At 44.8% G+C, this 21,177-nt stretch overlaps 1 protein-coding gene across 1 annotated transcript in view; it reads left to right on the top strand.

Moving 5' to 3' along the window:
- Positions 1-21,177, top strand: part of flvcr2b (FLVCR choline and putative heme transporter 2b) — a 160,765-nt gene that overhangs the window by 98,896 nt on the left and 40,692 nt on the right. The window contains exons 7-8 of the mRNA XM_084313820.1: positions 18,143-18,248; positions 19,110-19,221. Of these exons, the coding sequence (XP_084169946.1) occupies positions 18,143-18,248; positions 19,110-19,221 (218 nt within the window). The remainder of the gene's footprint in view (positions 1-18,142; positions 18,249-19,109; positions 19,222-21,177) is intronic.

The raw sequence follows: 21,177 nt of genomic DNA, 5'->3' as shown, positions 1-21,177 counted from the left end.
GGCTACATTGACTACATGCCATAAAACAGGGGAACTATGGCAGTAGGAACAAGGCTACATTGACTACAGGCCATAAAACAGGGGAACTATGGCAGTAGGAACAAGGCTACATTGACTACATGCCATAAAACAGGGGAACTATGGCAGTAGGAACAAGGCTACATTGACTCCAGGCCATAAAACAGGGGAACTATGGCAGTAGGAACAAGGCTACATTGACTACAGGCCATAAAACAGGGGAACTATGGCAGTAGGAACAAGGCTACATTGACTACAGGCCATAAAACAGGGGAACTATGGCAGTAGGAACAAGGCTACATTGACTCCAGACCATAAAACAGGGGAACTATGGCAGTAGGAACAAGGCTACATTGACTCCAGGCCATAAAACAGGGGGACTATGGCAGTAGGAACAAGGCTACATTGACTACAGGCCATAAAACAGGGGAACTATGGCAGTAAGAACAAGGCTACATTGACTACATGCCATAAAACAGGGGAACTATGGCAGTAGGAACAAGGCTACATTGACTACATGCCATAAAACAGGGGAACTATGGCAGTAGGAACAAGGCTACATTGACTACAGGCCATAAAGCAGGGGAACTATGGCAGTAGGAACAAGGCTACATTGACTACAGGCCATAAAGCAGGGGAACTATGGCAGTAGGAACAAGGCTACATTGACTACAGGCCATAAAGCAGGGGAACTATGGCAGTAGGAACAAGGCTACATTGACTCCAGGCCATAAAACAGGGGAACTATGGCAGTAGGAACAAGGCTACATTGACTCCAGGCCATAAAACAGGGGAACTATGGCAGTAGGAACAAGGCTACATTGACTACAGGCCATAAAACAGAGGAACTATGGCAGTAGGAACAAGGCTACATTGACTCCAGGCCATAAAACAGGGGAACTATGGCAGTAGGAACAAGGCTACATTGACTACAGGCCCTAAAACAGGGGAACTATGGCAGTAGGAACAAGGCTACATTGACCACAGGCCATAAAGCAGGGGAACTATGGCAGTAGGAACAAGGCTACATTGACTACAGGCCATAAAACAGGGGAACTATGGCAGTAGGAACAAGGCTACATTGACTACAGGCCATAAAGCAGGGTAACTATGGCAGTAGGAACAAGGCTACATTGACTACAGGCCATAAAACAGGAGAACTATGGCAGTAGGAACAAGGCTACATTGACTACAGGCCATAAAACAGGGGAACTATGGCAGTAGGAACAAGGCTACATTGACTACATGCCATAAAACAGGGGAACTATGGCAGTAGGAACAAGGCTACATTGACTACATGCCATAAAACAGGGGACTATGGCAGTAGGAACAAGGCTACATTGACTACAGGCCATAAAACAGGGGAACTATGGCAGTAGGAACAAGGCTACATTGACTACAGGCCATAAAACAGGGGAACTATGGCAGTAGGAACAAGGCTACATTGACTACAGGCCATAAAACAGGGGAACTATGGCAGTAGGAACAAGGCTACATTGACTCCAGGCCATAAAACAGGGGAACTATGGCAGTAGGAACAAGGCTACATTGACTACAGGCCATAAAACAGGGGAACTATGGCAGTAGGAACAAGGCTACATTGACTACATGCCATAAAACAGGGGAACTATGGCAGTAGGAACAAGGCTACATTGACTCCAGGCCATAAAACAGGGGAACTATGGCAGTAGGAACAAGGCTACATTGACTACAGGCCATAAAGCAGGGGAACTATGGCAGTAGGAACAAGGCTACATTGACTACAGGCCATAAAACAGGGGAACTATGGCAGTAGGAACAAGGCTACATTGACCACAGGCCATAAAACAGGGGAACTATGGCAGTAGGAACAAGGCTACATTGACTACAGGCCATAAAACAGGGGAACTATGGCAGTAGGAACAAGGCTACATTGACTACAGGCCATAAAACAGGGGAACTATGGCAGTAGGAACAAGGCTACATTGACTACATGCCATAAAACAGGGGAACTATGGCAGTAGGAACAAGGCTACATTGACTACAGGCCATAAAACGGGAACTATGGCAGTAGGAACAAGGCTACATTGACTACATGCCATAAAACAGGGGAACTATGGCAGTAGGAACAAGGCTACATTGACTCCAGGCCATAAAACAGGGGAACTATGGCAGTAGGAACAAGGCTACATTGACTACAGGCCATAAAACAGGGGAACTATGGCAGTAGGAACAAGGCTACATTGACTACAGGCCATAAAACAGGGGAACTATGGCAGTAGGAACAAGGCTACATTGACTACATGCCATAAAACAGGGGAACTATGGCAGTAGGAACAAGGCTACATTGACTACATGCCATAAAACAGGGGACTATGGCAGTAGGAACAAGGCTACATTGACTACAGGCCATAAAACAGGGGAACTATGGCAGTAGGAACAAGGCAACATTGACTACAGGCCATAAAACAGGGGAACTATGGCAGTAGGAACAAGGCTACATTGACTACAGGCCATAAAACAGGGGAACTATGGCAGTAGGAACAAGGCTACATTGACTCCAGGCCATAAAACAGGGGAACTATGGCAGTAGGAACAAGGCTACATTGACTACAGGCCATAAAACAGGGGAACTATGGCAGTAGGAACAAGGCTACATTGACTACATGCCATAAAACAGGGGAACTATGGCAGTAGGAACAAGGCTACATTGACTCCAGGCCATAAAACAGGGGAACTATGGCAGTAGGAACAAGGCTACATTGACTACAGGCCATAAAGCAGGGGAACTATGGCAGTAGGAACAAGGCTACATTGACTACAGGCCATAAAACAGGGGAACTATGGCAGTAGGAACAAGGCTACATTGACCACAGGCCATAAAACAGGGGAACTATGGCAGTAGGAACAAGGCTACATTGACTACAGGCCATAACACAGGGGAACTATGGCAGTAGGAACAAGGCTACATTGACTACAGGCCATAAAACAGGGGAACTATGGCAGTAGGAACAAGGCTACATTGACTACATGCCATAAAACAGGGGAACTATGGCAGTAGGAACAAGGCTACATTGACTACAGGCCATAAAACAGGGGAACTATGGCAGTAGGAACAAGGCTACATTGACTACATGCCATAAAACAGGGGAACTATGGCAGTAGGAACAAGGCTACATTGACTCCAGGCCATAAAACAGGGGAACTATGGCAGTAGGAACAAGGCTACATTGACTACAGGCCATAAAACAGGGGAACTATGGCAGTAGGAACAAGGCTACATTGACTACAGGCCATAAAACAGGGGAACTATGGCAGTAGGAACAAGGCTACATTGACTCCAGACCATAAAACAGGGGAACTATGGCAGTAGGAACAAGGCTACATTGACTACAGGCCATAAAACAGGGGAACTATGGCAGTAGGAACAAGGCTACATTGACTACATGCCATAAAACAGGGGAACTATGGCAGTAGGAACAAGGCTACATTGACTACATGCCATAAAACAGGGGAACTATGGCAGTAGGAACAAGGCTACATTGACTACAGGCCATAAAGCAGGGGAACTATGGCAGTAGGAACAAGGCTACATTGACTCCAGGCCATAAAGCAGGGGAACTATGGCAGTAGGAACAAGGCTACATTGACTACAGGCCATAAAGCAGGGGAACTATGGCAGTAGGAACAAGGCTACATTGACTCCAGGCCATAAAACAGGGGAACTATGGCAGTAGGAACAAGGCTACATTGACTCCAGGCCATAAAACAGGGGAACTATGGCAGTAGGAACAAGGCTACATTGACTACAGGCCATAAAACAGAGGAACTATGGCAGTAGGAACAAGGCTACATTGACTCCAGGCCATAAAACAGGGGAACTATGGCAGTAGGAACAAGGCTACATTGACTACAGGCCCTAAAACAGGGGAACTATGGCAGTAGGAACAAGGCTACATTGACTACAGGCCATAAAGCAGGGGAACTATGGCAGTAGGAACAAGGCTACATTGACTACAGGCCATAAAACAGGGGAACTATGGCAGTAGGAACAAGGCTACATTGACTACAGGCCATAAAGCAGGGTAACTATGGCAGTAGGAACAAGGCTACATTGACTACAGGCCATAAAACAGGGGAACTATGGCAGTAGGAACAAGGCTACATTGACTACAGGCCATAAAACAGGGGAACTATGGCAGTAGGAACAAGGCTACATTGACTACATGCCATAAAACAGGGGAACTATGGCAGTAGGAACAAGGCTACATTGACTACATGCCATAAAACAGGGGACTATGGCAGTAGGAACAAGGCTACATTGACTACAGGCCATAAAACAGGGGAACTATGGCAGTAGGAACAAGGCTACATTGACTACAGGCCATAAAACAGGGGAACTATGGCAGTAGGAACAAGGCTACATTGACTACAGGCCATAAAACAGGGGAACTATGGCAGTAGGAACAAGGCTACATTGACTACAGGCCATAAAACAGGGGAACTATGGCAGTAGGAACAAGGCTACATTGACTACAGGCCATAAAACAGGGGGACTATGGCAGTAGGAACAAGGCTACATTGACTACAGGCCATAAAGCAGGGGAACTATGGCAGTAGGAACAAGGCTACATTGACTACAGGCCATAAAACAGGGGAACTATGGCAGTAGGAACAAGGCTACATTGACTACAGGCCATAAAGCAGGGGAACTATGACAGTAGGAACAAGGCTACATTGACTACAGGCCATAAAACAGGGGAACTATGGCAGTAGGAACAAGGCTACATTGACTCCAGGCCATAAAACAGGGGGACTATGGCAGTAGGAACAAGGCTACATTGACTACAGGCCATAAAGCAGGGGAACTATGGCAGTAGGAACAAGGCTACATTGACTACAGGCCATAAAGCAGGGGAACTATGGCAGTAGGAACAAGGCTACATTGACTACATGCCATAAAACAGGGGAACTATGGCAGTAGGAACAAGGCTACATTGACCACAGGCCATAAAACAGGGGGACTATGGCAGTAGGAACAAGGCTACATTGACTACAGGCCATAAAACAGGGGAACTATGGCAGTAGGAACAAGGCTACATTGACTACAGGCCATAAACAGGGGAACTATGGCAGTAGGAACAAGGCTACATTGACTACAGGCCATAAAACAGGGGAACTATGGCAGTAGGAACAAGGCTACATTGACTACAGGCCATAAAACAGGGGAACTATGGCAGTAGGAACAAGGCTACATTGACTACAGGCCATAAAGCAGGGGAACTATGGCAGTAGGAACAAGGCTACATTGACTACAGGCCATAAAACAGGGGAACTATGGCAGTAGGAACAAGGCTACATTGACTACAGGCCATAAAACAGGGGAACTATGGCAGTAGGAACAAGGCTACATTGACTACAGGCCATAAAACAGGGGAACTATGGCAGTAGGAACAAGGCTACATTGACTACATGCCATAAAGCAGGGGAACTATGGCAGTAGGAACAAGGCTACATTGACTACAGGCCATAAAACAGGGGAACTATGGCAGTAGGAACAAGGCTACATTGACTACAGGCCATAAAACAGGGGAACTATGGCAGTAAAAACAAGGCTACATTGACCACAGGCCATACAACAGGGGAACTATGGCAGTAGGAACAAGGCTACATTGACTACAGGCCATAAAACAGGGGGACTATGGCAGTAGGAACAAGGCTACATTGACTACAGGCCATAAAGCAGGGGAACTATGGCAGTAGGAACAAGGCTACATTGACTACAGGCCATAAAGCAGGGGACTATGGCAGTAGGAACAAGGCTACATTGACTACAGGCCATAAAGCAGGGGAACTATGGCAGTAGGAACAAGGCTACATTGACTACATGCCATAAAGCAGGGGGACTATGGCAGTAGGAACAAGGCTACATTGACTACATGCCATAAAACAGGGGAACTATGGCAGTAGGAACAAGGCTACATTGACTCCAGGCCATAAAACAGGGGAACTATGGCAGTAGGAACAAGGCTACATTGACTCCAGGCCATAAAACAGGGGAACTATGGCAGTAGGAACAAGGCTACATTGACTACAGGCCATAAAACAGGGGAACTATGGCAGTAGGAACAAGGCTACATTGACCACAGGCCATAAAGCAGGGGAACTATGGCAGTAGGAACAAGGCTACATTGACCACAGGCCATAAAACAGGGGAACTATGGCAGTAGGAACAAGGCTACATTGACTACAGGCCATAAAGCAGGGGACTATGGCAGTAGGAACAAGGCTACATTGACTACAGGCCATAAAGCAGGGGAACTATGGCAGTAGGAACAAGGCTACATTGACCACAGGCCATAAAACAGGGGAACTATGGCAGTAGGAACAAGGCTACATTGACTACAGGCCATAAAACAGGGGACTATGGCAGTAGGAACAAGGCTACATTGACTACAGGCCATAAAACAGGGGACTATGGCAGTAGGAACAAGGCTACATTGACTACAGGCCATAAAGCAGGGGAACTATGGCAGTAGGAACAAGGCTACATTGACCACAGGCCATAAAACAGGGGAACTATGGCAGTAGGAACAAGGCTACATTGACTACAGGCCATAAAACAGGGGAACTATGGCAGTAGGAACAAGGCTACATTGACTACAGGCCATAAAACAGGGGAACTATGGCAGTAGGAACAAGGCTACATTGACTACAGGCCCTAAAGCAGGGGAAATATGGCAGTAGGAACAAGGCTACATTGACTCCAGGCCATAAAGCAGGGGAACTATGGCAGTAGGAACAAGGCTACATTGACTCCAGGCCATAAAGCAGGGGAACTATGGCAGTAGGAACAAGGCTACATTGACTACAGGCCATAAAACAGGGGAACTATGGCAGTAGGAACAAGGCTACATTGACTACAGGCCATAAAGCAGGGGAACTATGGCAGTAGGAACAAGGCTACATTGACTACAGGCCATAAAGCAGGGGAACTATGGCAGTAGGAACAAGGCTACATTGACTACAGGCCATAAAACAGGGGGACTATGGCAGTAGGAACAAGGCTACATTGACTACAGGCCATAAAACAGGGGAACTATGGCAGTAGGAACAAGGCTACATTGACTACAGGCCATAAAACAGGGGAACTATGGCAGTAGGAACAAGGCTACATTGACTACATGCCATAAAACAGGGGAACTATGGCAGTAGGAACAAGGCTACATTGACTACATGCCATAAAACAGGGGAACTATGGCAGTAGGAACAAGGCTACATTGACCACAGGCCATAAAACAGGGGAACTATGGCAGTAGGAACAAGGCTACATTGACTACAGGCCATAAAACAGGGGAACTATGGCAGTAGGAACAAGGCTACATTGACTACAGGCCATAAAACAGGGGAACTATGGCAGTAGGAACAAGGCTACATTGACTACAGGCCATAAAGCAGGGGACTATGGCAGTAGGAACAAGGCTACATTGACTACAGGCCATAAAGCAGGGGAACTATGGCAGTAGGAACAAGGCTACATTGACTACAGGCCATAAAGCAGGGGACTATGGCAGTAGGAACAAGGCTACATTGACTACAGGCCATAAAGCAGGGGAACTATGGCAGTAGGAACAAGGCTACATTGACTACAGGCCATAAAGCAGGGGAACTATGGCAGTAGGAACAAGGCTACATTGACTACAGGCCATAAAGCAGGGGAACTATGGCAGTAGGAACAAGGCTACATTGACTACAGGCCATAAAACAGGGGGACTATGGCAGTAGGAACAAGGCTACATTGACTACAGGCCATAAAACAGGGGAACTATGGCAGTAGGAACAAGGCTACATTGACCACAGGCCATAAAACAGGGGAACTATGGCAGTAGGAACAAGGCTACATTGACTACAGGCCATAAAACAGGGGAACTATGGCAGTAGGAACAAGGCTACATTGACTACAGGCCATAAAACAGGGGACTATGGCAGTAGGAACAAGGCTACATTGACCACAGGCCATAAAACAGGGGAACTATGGCAGTAGGAACAAGGCTACATTGACTACAGGCCATAAAACAGGGGAACTATGGCAGTAGGAACAAGGCTACATTGACCACAGGCCATAAAGCAGGGGAACTATGGCAGTAGGAACAAGGCTACATTGACCACAGGCCATAAAACAGGGGAACTATGGCAGTAGGAACAAGCCTACATTGACTACAGGCCATACAACAGGGGAACTATGGCAGTAGGAACAAGGCTACATTGACTACAGGCCATAAAACAGGGGAACTATGGCAGTAGGAACAAGGCTACATTGACCACAGGCCATAAAACAGGGGAACTATGGCAGTAGGAACAAGGCTACATTGACCACAGGCCATACAACAGGGGAACTATGGCAGTAGGAACAAGGCTACATTGACCACAGGCCATAAAACAGGGGAACTATGGCAGTAGGAACAAGGCTACATTGACTACAGGCCATACAACAGGGGAACTATGGCAGTAGGAACAAGGCTACATTGACTACAGGCCATACAACAGGGGAACTATGGCAGTAGGAACAAGGCTACATTGACCACAGGCCATAAAACAGGGGAACTATGGCAGTAGGAACAAGGCTACATTGACTACAGGCCATAAAGCAGGGGGACTATGGCAGTAGGAACAAGGCTACATTGACCACAGGCCATAAAACAGGGGAACTATGGCAGTAGGAACAAGGCTACATTGACTACAGGCCATAAAGCAGGGGAACTATGGCAGTAGGAACAAGGCTACATTGACCACAGGCCATAAAACAGGGGAACTATGGCAGTAGGAACAAGGCTACATTGACCACAGGCCATAAAACAGGGGAACTATGGCAGTAGGAACAAGGCTACATTGACTACAGGCCCTAAAGCAGGGGAACTATGGCAGTAGGAACAAGGCTACATTGACTACATGCCATAAAACAGGGGAACTATGGCAGTAGGAACAAGGCTACATTGACTACAGGCCATAAAGCAGGGGAACTATGGCAGTAGGAACAAGGCTACATTGACTACAGGCCATAAAACAGGGGAACTATGGCAGTAGGAACAAGGCTACATTGACTACAGGCCCTAAAGCAGGGGGACTATGGCAGTAGGAACAAGGCTACATTGACTACAGGCCATAAAGCAGGGGAACTATGGCAGTAGGAACAAGGCTACATTGACTACATGCCATAAAGCAGGGGGACTATGGCAGTAGGAACAAGGCTACATTGACTACATGCCATAAAACAGGGGGACTATGGCAGTAGGAACAAGGCTACATTGACCACAGGCCCTAAAACAGGGGAACTATGGCAGTAGGAACAAGGCTACATTGACCACAGGCCCTAAACCAGGGGAGCTATGGCAGTAGGAACAAGGCTACATTGACCACAGGCCCTAAAACAGGGGAGCTATGGCAGTAGGAACAAGGCTACATTGACACCAGGCCATAAAACAGGGGGACTATGGCAGTAGGAACAAGGCTACATTGACTACAGGCCATAAAACAGGGGAACTATGGCAGTAGGAACAAGGCTACATTGACTACAGGCCATAAAACAGGGGGACTATGGCAGTAGGAACAAGGCTACATTGACTACAGGCCATAAAACAGGGGAACTATGGCAGTAGGAACAAGGCTACATTGACTACAGGCCATAAAGCAGGGGAACTATGGCAGTAGGAACAAGGCTACATTGACTACAGGCCATAAAACAGGGGACTATGGCAGTAGGAACAAGGCTACATTGACCACAGGCCATAAAACAGGGGAACTATGGCAGTAGGAACAAGGCTACATTGACCACAGGCCATAAAACAGGGGAACTATGGCAGTAGGAACAAGGCTACATTGACCACAGGCCATAAAACAGGGGAACTATGGCAGTAGGAACAAGGCTACATTGACTACAGGCCATAAAGCAGGGGACTATGGCAGTAGGAACAAGGCTACATTGACTACAGGCCATAAAGCAGGGGAACTATGGCAGTAGGAACAAGGCTACATTGACTACAGGCCATAAAGCAGGGGACTATGGCAGTAGGAACAAGGCTACATTGACTACAGGCCATAAAACAGGGGAACTATGGCAGTAGGAACAAGGCTACATTGACTACAGGCCATAAAACAGGGTAACTATGGCAGTAGGAACAAGGCTACATTGACTACAGGCCATAAAACAGGGTAACTATGGCAGTAGGAACAAGGCTACATTGACCACAGGCCCTAAACCAGGGGAGCTATGGCAGTAGGAACAAGGCTACATTGACCACAGGCCCTAAAACAGGGGAGCTATGGCAGTAGGAACAAGGCTACATTGACACCAGGCCATAAAACAGGGGGACTATGGCAGTAGGAACAAGGCTACATTGACTACAGGCCATAAAACAGGGGAACTATGGCAGTAGGAACAAGGCTACATTGACTACAGGCCATAAAACAGGGGGACTATGGCAGTAGGAACAAGGCTACATTGACTACAGGCCATAAAACAGGGGAACTATGGCAGTAGGAACAAGGCTACATTGACTACAGGCCATAAAGCAGGGGAACTATGGCAGTAGGAACAAGGCTACATTGACTACAGGCCATAAAACAGGGGACTATGGCAGTAGGAACAAGGCTACATTGACCACAGGCCATAAAACAGGGGAACTATGGCAGTAGGAACAAGGCTACATTGACTACAGGCCATACAACAGGGGAACTATGGCAGTAGGAACAAGGCTACATTGACCACAGGCCATAAAACAGGGGAACTATGGCAGTAGGAACAAGGCTACATTGACTACAGGCCATAAAGCAGGGGGACTATGGCAGTAGAAACAAGGCTACATTGACCACAGGCCATAAAACAGGGGAACTATGGCAGTAGGAACAAGGCTACATTGACTACAGGCCATAAAGCAGGGGAACTATGGCAGTAGGAACAAGGCTACATTGACCACAGGCCATAAAACAGGGGAACTATGGCAGTAGGAACAAGGCTACATTGACCACAGGCCATAAAACAGGGGAACTATGGCAGTAGGAACAAGGCTACATTGACTACAGGCCCTAAAGCAGGGGAACTATGGCAGTAGGAACAAGGCTACATTGACTACATGCCATAAAACAGGGGAACTATGGCAGTAGGAACAAGGCTACATTGACTACAGGCCATAAAGCAGGGGAACTATGGCAGTAGGAACAAGGCTACATTGACTACAGGCCATAAAACAGGGGAACTATGGCAGTAGGAACAAGGCTACATTGACTACAGGCCCTAAAGCAGGGGGACTATGGCAGTAGGAACAAGGCTACATTGACTACAGGCCATAAAGCAGGGGAACTATGGCAGTAGGAACAAGGCTACATTGACTACATGCCATAAAGCAGGGGGACTATGGCAGTAGGAACAAGGCTACATTGACTACATGCCATAAAACAGGGGGACTATGGCAGTAGGAACAAGGCTACATTGACCACAGGCCCTAAAACAGGGGAACTATGGCAGTAGGAACAAGGCTACATTGACCACAGGCCCTAAACCAGGGGAGCTATGGCAGTAGGAACAAGGCTACATTGACCACAGGCCCTAAAACAGGGGAGCTATGGCAGTAGGAACAAGGCTACATTGACACCAGGCCATAAAACAGGGGGACTATGGCAGTAGGAACAAGGCTACATTGACTACAGGCCATAAAACAGGGGAACTATGGCAGTAGGAACAAGGCTACATTGACTACAGGCCATAAAACAGGGGGACTATGGCAGTAGGAACAAGGCTACATTGACTACAGGCCATAAAACAGGGGAACTATGGCAGTAGGAACAAGGCTACATTGACTACAGGCCATAAAGCAGGGGAACTATGGCAGTAGGAACAAGGCTACATTGACTACAGGCCATAAAACAGGGGACTATGGCAGTAGGAACAAGGCTACATTGACCACAGGCCATAAAACAGGGGAACTATGGCAGTAGGAACAAGGCTACATTGACCACAGGCCATAAAACAGGGGAACTATGGCAGTAGGAACAAGGCTACATTGACCACAGGCCATAAAACAGGGGAACTATGGCAGTAGGAACAAGGCTACATTGACTACAGGCCATAAAGCAGGGGACTATGGCAGTAGGAACAAGGCTACATTGACTACAGGCCATAAAGCAGGGGAACTATGGCAGTAGGAACAAGGCTACATTGACTACAGGCCATAAAGCAGGGGACTATGGCAGTAGGAACAAGGCTACATTGACTACAGGCCATAAAACAGGGGAACTATGGCAGTAGGAACAAGGCTACATTGACTACAGGCCATAAAACAGGGTAACTATGGCAGTAGGAACAAGGCTACATTGACTACAGGCCATAAAACAGGGGAACTATGGCAGTAGGAACAAGGCTACATTGACTCCAGGCCATAAAGCAGGGGAACTATGGCAGTAGGAACAAGGCTACATTGACTACAGGCCATAAAGCAGGGGAACTATGGCAGTAGGAACAAGGCTACATTGACTACAGGCCCTAAAACAGGGAACTATGGCAGTAGGAACAAGGCTACATTGACTACAGGCCATAAAACAGGGGAACTATGGCAGTAGGAACAAGGCTACATTGACTACAGGCCATAAAACAGGGGAACTATGGCAGTAGGAACAAGGCTACATTGACTACAGGCCATAAAACAGGGGACTATGGCAGTAGGAACAAGGCTACATTGACTCCAGGCCATAAAACAGGGGAACTATGGCAGTAGGAACAAGGCTACATTGACTACAGGCCATAAAACAGGGGAACTATGGCAGTAGGAACAAGGCTACATTGACTACAGGCCATAAAGCAGGGGAACTATGGCAGTAGGAACAAGGCTACATTGACTACAGGCCATAAAACGGGACTATGGCAGTAGGAACAAGGCTACATTGACTACAGGCCATAAAGCAGGGGAACTATGGCAGTAGGAACAAGGCTACATTGACTACAGGCCATAAAACAGGGGAACTATGGCAGTAGGAACAAGGCTACATTGACTACAGGCCATAAAACAGGGGAACTATGGCAGTAGGAACAAGGCTACATTGACTACAGGCCATAAAACAGGGGAACTATGGCAGTAGGAACAAGGCTACATTGACTACAGGCCATAAAACAGGGGAACTATGGCAGTAGGAACAAGGCTACATTGACTACAGGCCATAAAACAGGGGGACTATGGCAGTAGGAACAAGGCTACATTGACTACAGGCCATAAAGCAGGGGAACTATGGCAGTAGGAACAAGGCTACATTGACCACAGGCCATAAAGCAGGGTAACTATGGCAGTAGGAACAAGGCTACATTGACTACAGGCCATAAAACAGGGGAACTATGGCAGTAGGAACAAGGCTACATTGACTACAGGCCATAAAACAGGGGAACTATGGCAGTAGGAACAAGGCTACATTGACTCCAGGCCATAAAGCAGGGGAACTATGGCAGTAGGAACAAGGCTACATTGACTACAAGCCATAAAACAGGGGAACTATGGCAGTAGGAACAAGGCTACATTGACTACAGGCCATAAAACAGGGGGACTATCTATATTGACCAGCATGTTAAACACATTGGACCCATTTCTCGCAGAGTTTTCACTGCACATAGAAACAGTGCAGGGGGGGAAAAAGCAGGGACTTATAATTTCGGGTCGCACTGACTCCAAAACGGGTTGCAAAATGTGACCAAATAGGCGCACTCTGGAGCCCTGGGAAGGATTCTTGGTGCATCGAGGCGCGGTGGAGCTCTGCCACGTGACAAAGGGTTAACCCTTTCACTACCACACTACAGAAGGTTAACCTTTCACTGCCACACTACAGACGGTTAACCTTTCACTACCACACTACAGACGGTTAACCTTTCACTACCACACTACAGACGGTTAACCTTTCACTACCACACTACAGACGGTTAACCGTCTGTAGTGTGGTAGTACCTTCTGTAGTGTGGTTGTGAAAGGGTTAACCCTCTCTCATGGTGAGAGATGGATTATGTCTCAATCATCTCTGTCCAAGACGGGATCTTTTGTGTTTTTGGTACATAGATCTCCAAATTTGGTGTTGGATCTCTCTGATGGAGAGCAATGGATCATTTATCTATAATCTTTGTTCCAACTACCCCGAACTAATGATCTACCGTACTTTTCGGACTATAAGCCGCGGCTTTTTCCCCCATTTTTTGACCCTGCGGCTTATATAACGGTGCGGCTTATATGTGACTCGATGTGACCAAACCCGAAAATGTAAAAATCTAAATATTGCTTTTTTGACAGCATTGAAATGTTATTTATCTGTTCCCTTATTTGCTAAACTTAATACAACTTGTAAATGAGTTAATTCTTGTTATTTGTCCGACAGTATTGTGTCCCAATGCTAATTACATATGGTAATTAAACATTAAAACACCTGCGGCTTATAGTCCAGTGCGGCTTATATATGTACACATCATTCAATTTAGCTGCTGCGGCTTATAGTCAGGTGCGGCTTATAGTGCGAAAAGTACGGTAAGTTTATACCATTCAGTGGAAGTAACCGCTCGCATTGATACTCCATATCAACCGATACTCAAAGGAACACACCAACATTATGGGAAATAGGGTTGGGTACCGTTCACATTTGAACCTATACTGGTACCTGGGAATTGATACCCATTTTCAGTACTTTGTACTCTGTAATAACATTTTTATTTCAGTTGTAAAACTAAACTAATTCTAAAATTGAAGGTCCACGCTAGTCTTTGTCTATGACAATTGCGCATTGGAATTCAGTTTATTTTCTAACTGGGCGTGTCTTAATCCATCAACACTCGCAGTACTGAAATGTGGCACCGATTGATCTAACGTGAATCGGTACTCGGTAGTACCCACGTAATTCAGTTGGTACCCTTAGAAGTACCGAGTTCGATACCCTAACCCTAATGGGAAATACGCTTATCGTCTTCTCCAGATTCAGACAAGCAGATGGATACCAATATCCTCTGTGCATTCCGTAGAAAACTATCTTGCTGCAAGCTAGCCTATCTTAGCACAAATGAATGGAAGTGGTCTGCATTTCCCATAATGTTGGCGTGTTCCTTTAAAGTGTAGGACTGACTTATCAGTATCGTCAGTGAAAAAGTGGTTTCAGTCGATCCCTAGATCTTCTTTAGCAATATCTCCACCTTGAATATGAAGTAGGATGTGTTCCGTTGACTGTAGGTGGGTTAGTTCATCTGGGTCATGTTTATGTAACCCCATGTCAGTGCAAGTGTGTTTGGTACTACATGGACACGTTGTGTAATCCGTGTCATAATGTTCTATTCCATTTCATTTTGATAATTTCCATTTCTCAAAACACTTCCCCTGGTGCAATCTCTGTTTAATATTTGCGACAATAATTGACGAGCATGTGTATCCTGTGGTCCAGTTATTACCTTTATTTAGCCAGATGAAACATTAAGAACAGGTTTCTTATTTACAATGTCGATCTGGTCCAAGAGGCTCCAACAGGAATACAAAAAAAATAAAGATTATATATTAACACTTTGGCTGCCATGGGTTAAATTCATTATCAACCGTAGGTTGCCGGCTTATTTGTCTATAGAGAAAGTCCCCTTCTTTGCAGGGCTATAACTTTTTAAATTCTATTGCTACATTGCCATTATTAGGGCCCATTCAAAGTCCTATATGTATTGTTCATTGTGTAGCAACGTTAAACTTTTTCATTCACATATTCATAGTAAAGTATGGTCTAATGTATAAGTATGTTTTCATCTCTTTCTGCAGCTTTCTCCAGAACGTGATCTATAGCCCCAAATACATTATATTGATGATGCAATACAGTTTTATGGCAATCAGCGCGATATAAAAAATTCCAACTAGACGTACTTCTAGAAGTTACTACACGTCATCTGATGTTGACCGGATGGGCTAGGGGGCGTTTATAATTCCGTGGGCAGCGTTATACCAATCATCTAATGTGGGTCAAATGTTGATAATAGCAGTTAGTATCGAAGACGGTAATTTTACACGCTAAAACTCACCCCAGTCTCCGCGCGCCGTTGGGCGATCATCGTAGAGTAGACATTTTACCATTATGGGATGTCGATTTACCCGGTCCATCTCCAGCTTGTATAATGGTATATACGTCCAAATCATGTTGTTTATCGAGTTATTGGCAATCGATCACTATGTAGTGTGTCGAGATCGAGTCCCGGGACCTATTAGCGAGTGCCCGGAAGTAATACGGCCGACCAGCACAACCTCTACGGCACTTCCTGTTAAGCGATTGCGCCGATCGGCCACCAGATGGCGCTCCTGAACCGCCAGAGAGCTCAGTGGGTCCTCCTGGTGGATCTCAGGCCAGCGGAGGGGAAATATAAATCCGATCCCAGATTTTTGAAATATTGATATTAAAGACGCTGTAAAGCGTCTTCGGCAACTTGAGCATGGCCGGGAATGACGTGTTTAGGCGTTTTCCGGCAGCCAAAGTGTTAATAATAAAATAAAAACGGTTAAGAATGCAAACAGATGCGCGTGTCTAGGTGCGAGTATGGAGATGAATGAATGCTTGTATGTTGTGTGTGAGAGGGTGTATGCAAATATTATTGTAAGTATGCAAGTCAGATAAGCATTTGAATAAAGCCATCCATCCCATCGCACATACGTACACACACACACAGAGCCATGTTTCATCCATTGTGGGGGCATTCCATAGACGTTCATTCATTTCATGCATTCCCTAATCCCTTAGCCTAACCTTAACCATAACCTCTAAATGCATGCATATTTTAGTTCATATAGGTCTTTGGGGTCCTCTAAACATGTTTTCTTTGCTGAAGAAAACCCCACTCAGATTATGCATTCTAGCAGCCTCTCTGTTTCTTTGCCTGTAACGAGCATTGGTGTACGAGCCGGTACCTTCGGAACAAATTCAGATCAAACTAACTAGATGTTGCAGATCAAATATGATAGTTATGGGGCGACAGTGGCTCAGGTAGAGCAGTCATCTGGGCCCAGTAGTTCAAAACTTTGAATCCCTATCTGATCGGATCAGATTTGGATTTGGGGTAGTACAAAACCAAAAAACAGGATTAGGATCACTTTGATATCCGGTCAGATCAGGAAATCAAATCCAAGCTTTCATCTGGATCAAATCTTCAAAACGGGTAGTTCAAACCGACAATACAGGATTGGGATCAGTTTGATCCCCAAAAAACTGGATTATCTTGATCCTACCAGAGGGGTGGATTACCAGAGCAAAATGTACTATACCATTTATAAAAAAAATATGTTTCAATATAAATAAGATGGCAAAGTATGTTAACTGAACCACAAAGATTGACAATCACAAATGTAATTTAGATTAAAGAATAGATATCTTCAACAAAAAAGAACAAATACAGCTGCATTTAGAATCTCACTTAGCATTCAGCTCCTCAAAGCGCCTGGATGATCCAGCTGCCTTTGAATTAATGTTCTTTTGTTGTTACCCTAGTGGGAGTATCTTTTTTTTAATTACAATTCCATTTATGTATTTAAAAAATATAATTAGACATTATAGATGTCTCTGCACTGTGGTCTCAGACTTCCTTGTATTCTTTTTCATATCCACTAGATGGAGATCGGTAGGATTAAAGCACCGATATTCAATCTTGAAAAGTCTGAATCTGGATCAGGGTGATCCTATCCTGAATTGCTTTGAAATACTGGGACAAAACCTGTCCCGAGTTGTCTGATCCTGGATCACAAAAAAATGGGATTTCAAAATCTGATCGTATCAGATAGGGATTCAAAGTTTGAACTACTGGACCCTGGTAATCGGTCTGGTAATCATGGCTCCTTGCATGGTTGCTACCGTCATCGGTGTGTGAATGGGTGAATGTGAAGAACAAAAATTGTAAAGCGCGTTCGATAAAACCATTTATCATAGCAATCTCACCGTTCAAAATGTTGTCAGAAACATATTTTAGGTTCAACTTCTACTCATCTAGGTGAACCTGTTGGCAAAATGTTTTAACATTTTGGGAAAATGTTAAAAGACTATACATAAAGTAGTAGACAAACTGTCAAATTTATAAAAGTTGAAAATGTAATTTTGCTAACCTGCGTATGTGTGTGTCTAGGTTCTTCATGACTGGTTACCTGCCTCTGGGTTTTGAGTTTGCAGTAGAGCTGACGTACCCGGAGTCGGAGGGCACCTCCTCTGGCCTCCTGAACTGCTCCGCCCAGGTGAAGTGAGGGTGGTGTGTGTGTGTGTGTGTGTGTGTGTGGCACCTCCTCTGGCCTCCTGAACTGCTCCGCCCAGGTGAAGTGAGGGTGGTGTGTGTGTGGTTGTACAACTCTAATGGTAAAAATGAATCCGCACAACTTGCTGCTCAAAGACATTTAACAGTGTACCTAGACGCAATGTATTCGTCGTTCTTAACAAGGTGTGTTGCTTACATGAACTCATGACGTTTATATATACAGACATCACATGGTTACTGGTTATGACGTTTATATATATACAGACATCACATGGTTACTGGTTATGGAATCACATGATGAATAACTTTGGGTTGTTTCCCCAGGTAATTGTTATCCTGCATTAGTGTTTATAACCTTACTTGCAACAACTGGAATGGTACTGAACCCCACCCACCTGGTACTCCATTTAGGTTAAAACAAACATATTGTATTTGTATGTACAATATATATATATATATATATATATATATATATATATATATATATATATATATATATATATATATATATATATATATACTCTGTACTATAAATGCTAGCTTCAAAAGTTAAGGCCACTATCTAGCAGCGGAGCAGGGTTTTGTGGTGTCTTGTGATAATATAATTAGTTTGAATTTTTTGGTTCTGTATTTATTATTTTAGTTATTTCTATTGTTATTATTGTCCTGTGAAGTCCTGATTATTATTATTATTATTATTATTATTATTATTATTATTATTATTATTATTATTATTATTATTATTATATTGTGTTATGTTTTATGTTTCATGTAAAAGAAAAGAAAGAAACAAAAATAAATCCTAGCTTCAGTACTAACCTACTCCTGTCTGTATCTTCCACAGGTGTTTGGGATCATATTCACCATCTGCATGGGAAAGATCATGGATCTCTACGGCACCCTGGCGGGAAACATCTTCCTCTGTGTGTTTCTGCTCATCGGCACAGTGTTGACGGGTAGGACCTCCTGCTTCTCTTTTCAGTCATCAATGGCATTTTAATTAAGATGTCACAATAGTTAGCAAATCTTTCTATGGATTTTGAGAAAACATTCCAAACGTACACGTCAAGGTCAAGTTTATTAGTATGTCCCAAACTGGGCAATTCATGTTACAGCAGATAAATAGGAGCTCCAAATAAAACACAGCAAACATACATAACAAGAAGAACACAGACAGACATGTACAGTACATGGTCGCAGGATCAGATCATGACAACAGTCAAACAAACAACCACCACCATCCCTCCCACCCACCGACCCACCTCAAAGCCGCCCTCTCCTGCCTCCTCCATTGATGGCACAAATGGAGGCAGGTATAAATGACAATTTGTATCTATTGTTTTTAGCTGCAGGGGCGTCCAAACGTTGGCCGGAAGGCAATAATTGATAAGGGTTGGGCATCGTTTGGATTTGAACGATTCCGGTTCCGATTCTCCATTTCGATTCCTGTTCTAAACGATTCTCGATTCCGATTCTTTGAGGTGCAGGTCAAAACGGGTCACAGCTTATTTCGCAGGAGATTTTTTTTTTTTTTTTTTTTATCTTAATTTGTTTTCATACTATTCACATTTTCAGTTGACTTGATACAGTTTAATTTGGTTGCTGTACTGTAACTAGGGTATTAATTAACAAAGTACATTTTTATTTTTTTATAATCGAAATTAAGAATCGAAATGTAAATATGTTACTTCCGAACTTCCAGAACCGGAAATTAGGAACCGGTTCCTATTAGAACCGGTTTTCGGTGCCCAACCCTACGCCTTCCTCGATTAGAGCGGATGTGAAGGTTTAAGAGAGTCGTCGATGATTGTCTTGTATTAGAATGATTAGATTAGAATGTGGAGATGTGAACATTCTAATGTTACAATGGTGGTAAAATCACAAGATAAGAATTCTGAGAAAACATTCCAGAAGACATAACGCCTGAAAGAGTCATTGATGATCGTCTGTCTGTGGTTCTGTCACCTTATTTGTTACCGGTCCTGTGTGGTTGTTGTCACATCACACTGCATGTATTCTTTCCGTGACTTTGATGGAAAATGAGCAATCTTTTCACCTCTATGCGGATCTAACTCATCTTTAACAATTACAATATTTTAACTCGACACGGATGGACAGGGACACAGTTCTCTGCAGTTATTTCTTGAGAGGAGGTGAATATTTACAAAAGAACGCTACATTCCCATTTACTGATGATTGGAAACATTCCCCTTTTTTCAACCCAAATGCTCCTCATTGGTGAATTTGTGTTTTTATTTTTATTTTAGTTTTTTTTAAACCACCAGTTTCATATTTAGAATGTTATAGCAAAACAAGCCACACAGCAGAGCATTTGGCCTTCAAGGTAAACTATTTCTTTTTTGTCCATTTACAGAGCCACACAACTTATCGATAGGTTATGACTATAACCAAGTTCTGTTAGTTAGGGGCGATGCTTGGCATCACACTGCACTATCTCGCGTACGTGCACGCGTACTGAATAAACCACAAATGTACCTCTAATACCAGTATTAGTCTGACCACACCCCTCATCAGCTTACCTTCATAAGCAGGTGTGTGGTCACCTGCTCTCCTCCTTCCCAAGCTTTCACCACAAGGTGAGGACAAGGGCTGCAGCGGCCGTCTGATGCCAAGCATCGCCCCTAACTAACAGAACTTGGTTATAGTCATAACCTATCGTTCTGTATCGTTAGTGGCTTAGCTTGGCATCACACTGCACAAGGGAGGCCAAGCGGAGCCACTGGCTGACAAATACACCCCGCTGACAGCCCCCCCACAACCATCAGAACAGGGAGGGCCGAGCCCCCCCGACCCCCCCTAATGGCGGGTAGCACCCCTATTAGGGACGCCACGGGAGGGCGACGGACCCGACCGTGCGAAGAGGCACTCAAGCAACTCAACGCACAGGGTGA

The sequence above is a fragment of the Notolepis coatsorum genome (assembly GCF_963971535.1).
Source record: "Notolepis coatsorum genome assembly, chromosome: 5".
In the NCBI taxonomy this organism is placed as follows: domain Eukaryota; kingdom Metazoa; phylum Chordata; class Actinopteri; order Aulopiformes; family Paralepididae; genus Notolepis; species Notolepis coatsorum.
This window is presented reverse-complemented; position numbering and strand designations above follow the sequence as displayed.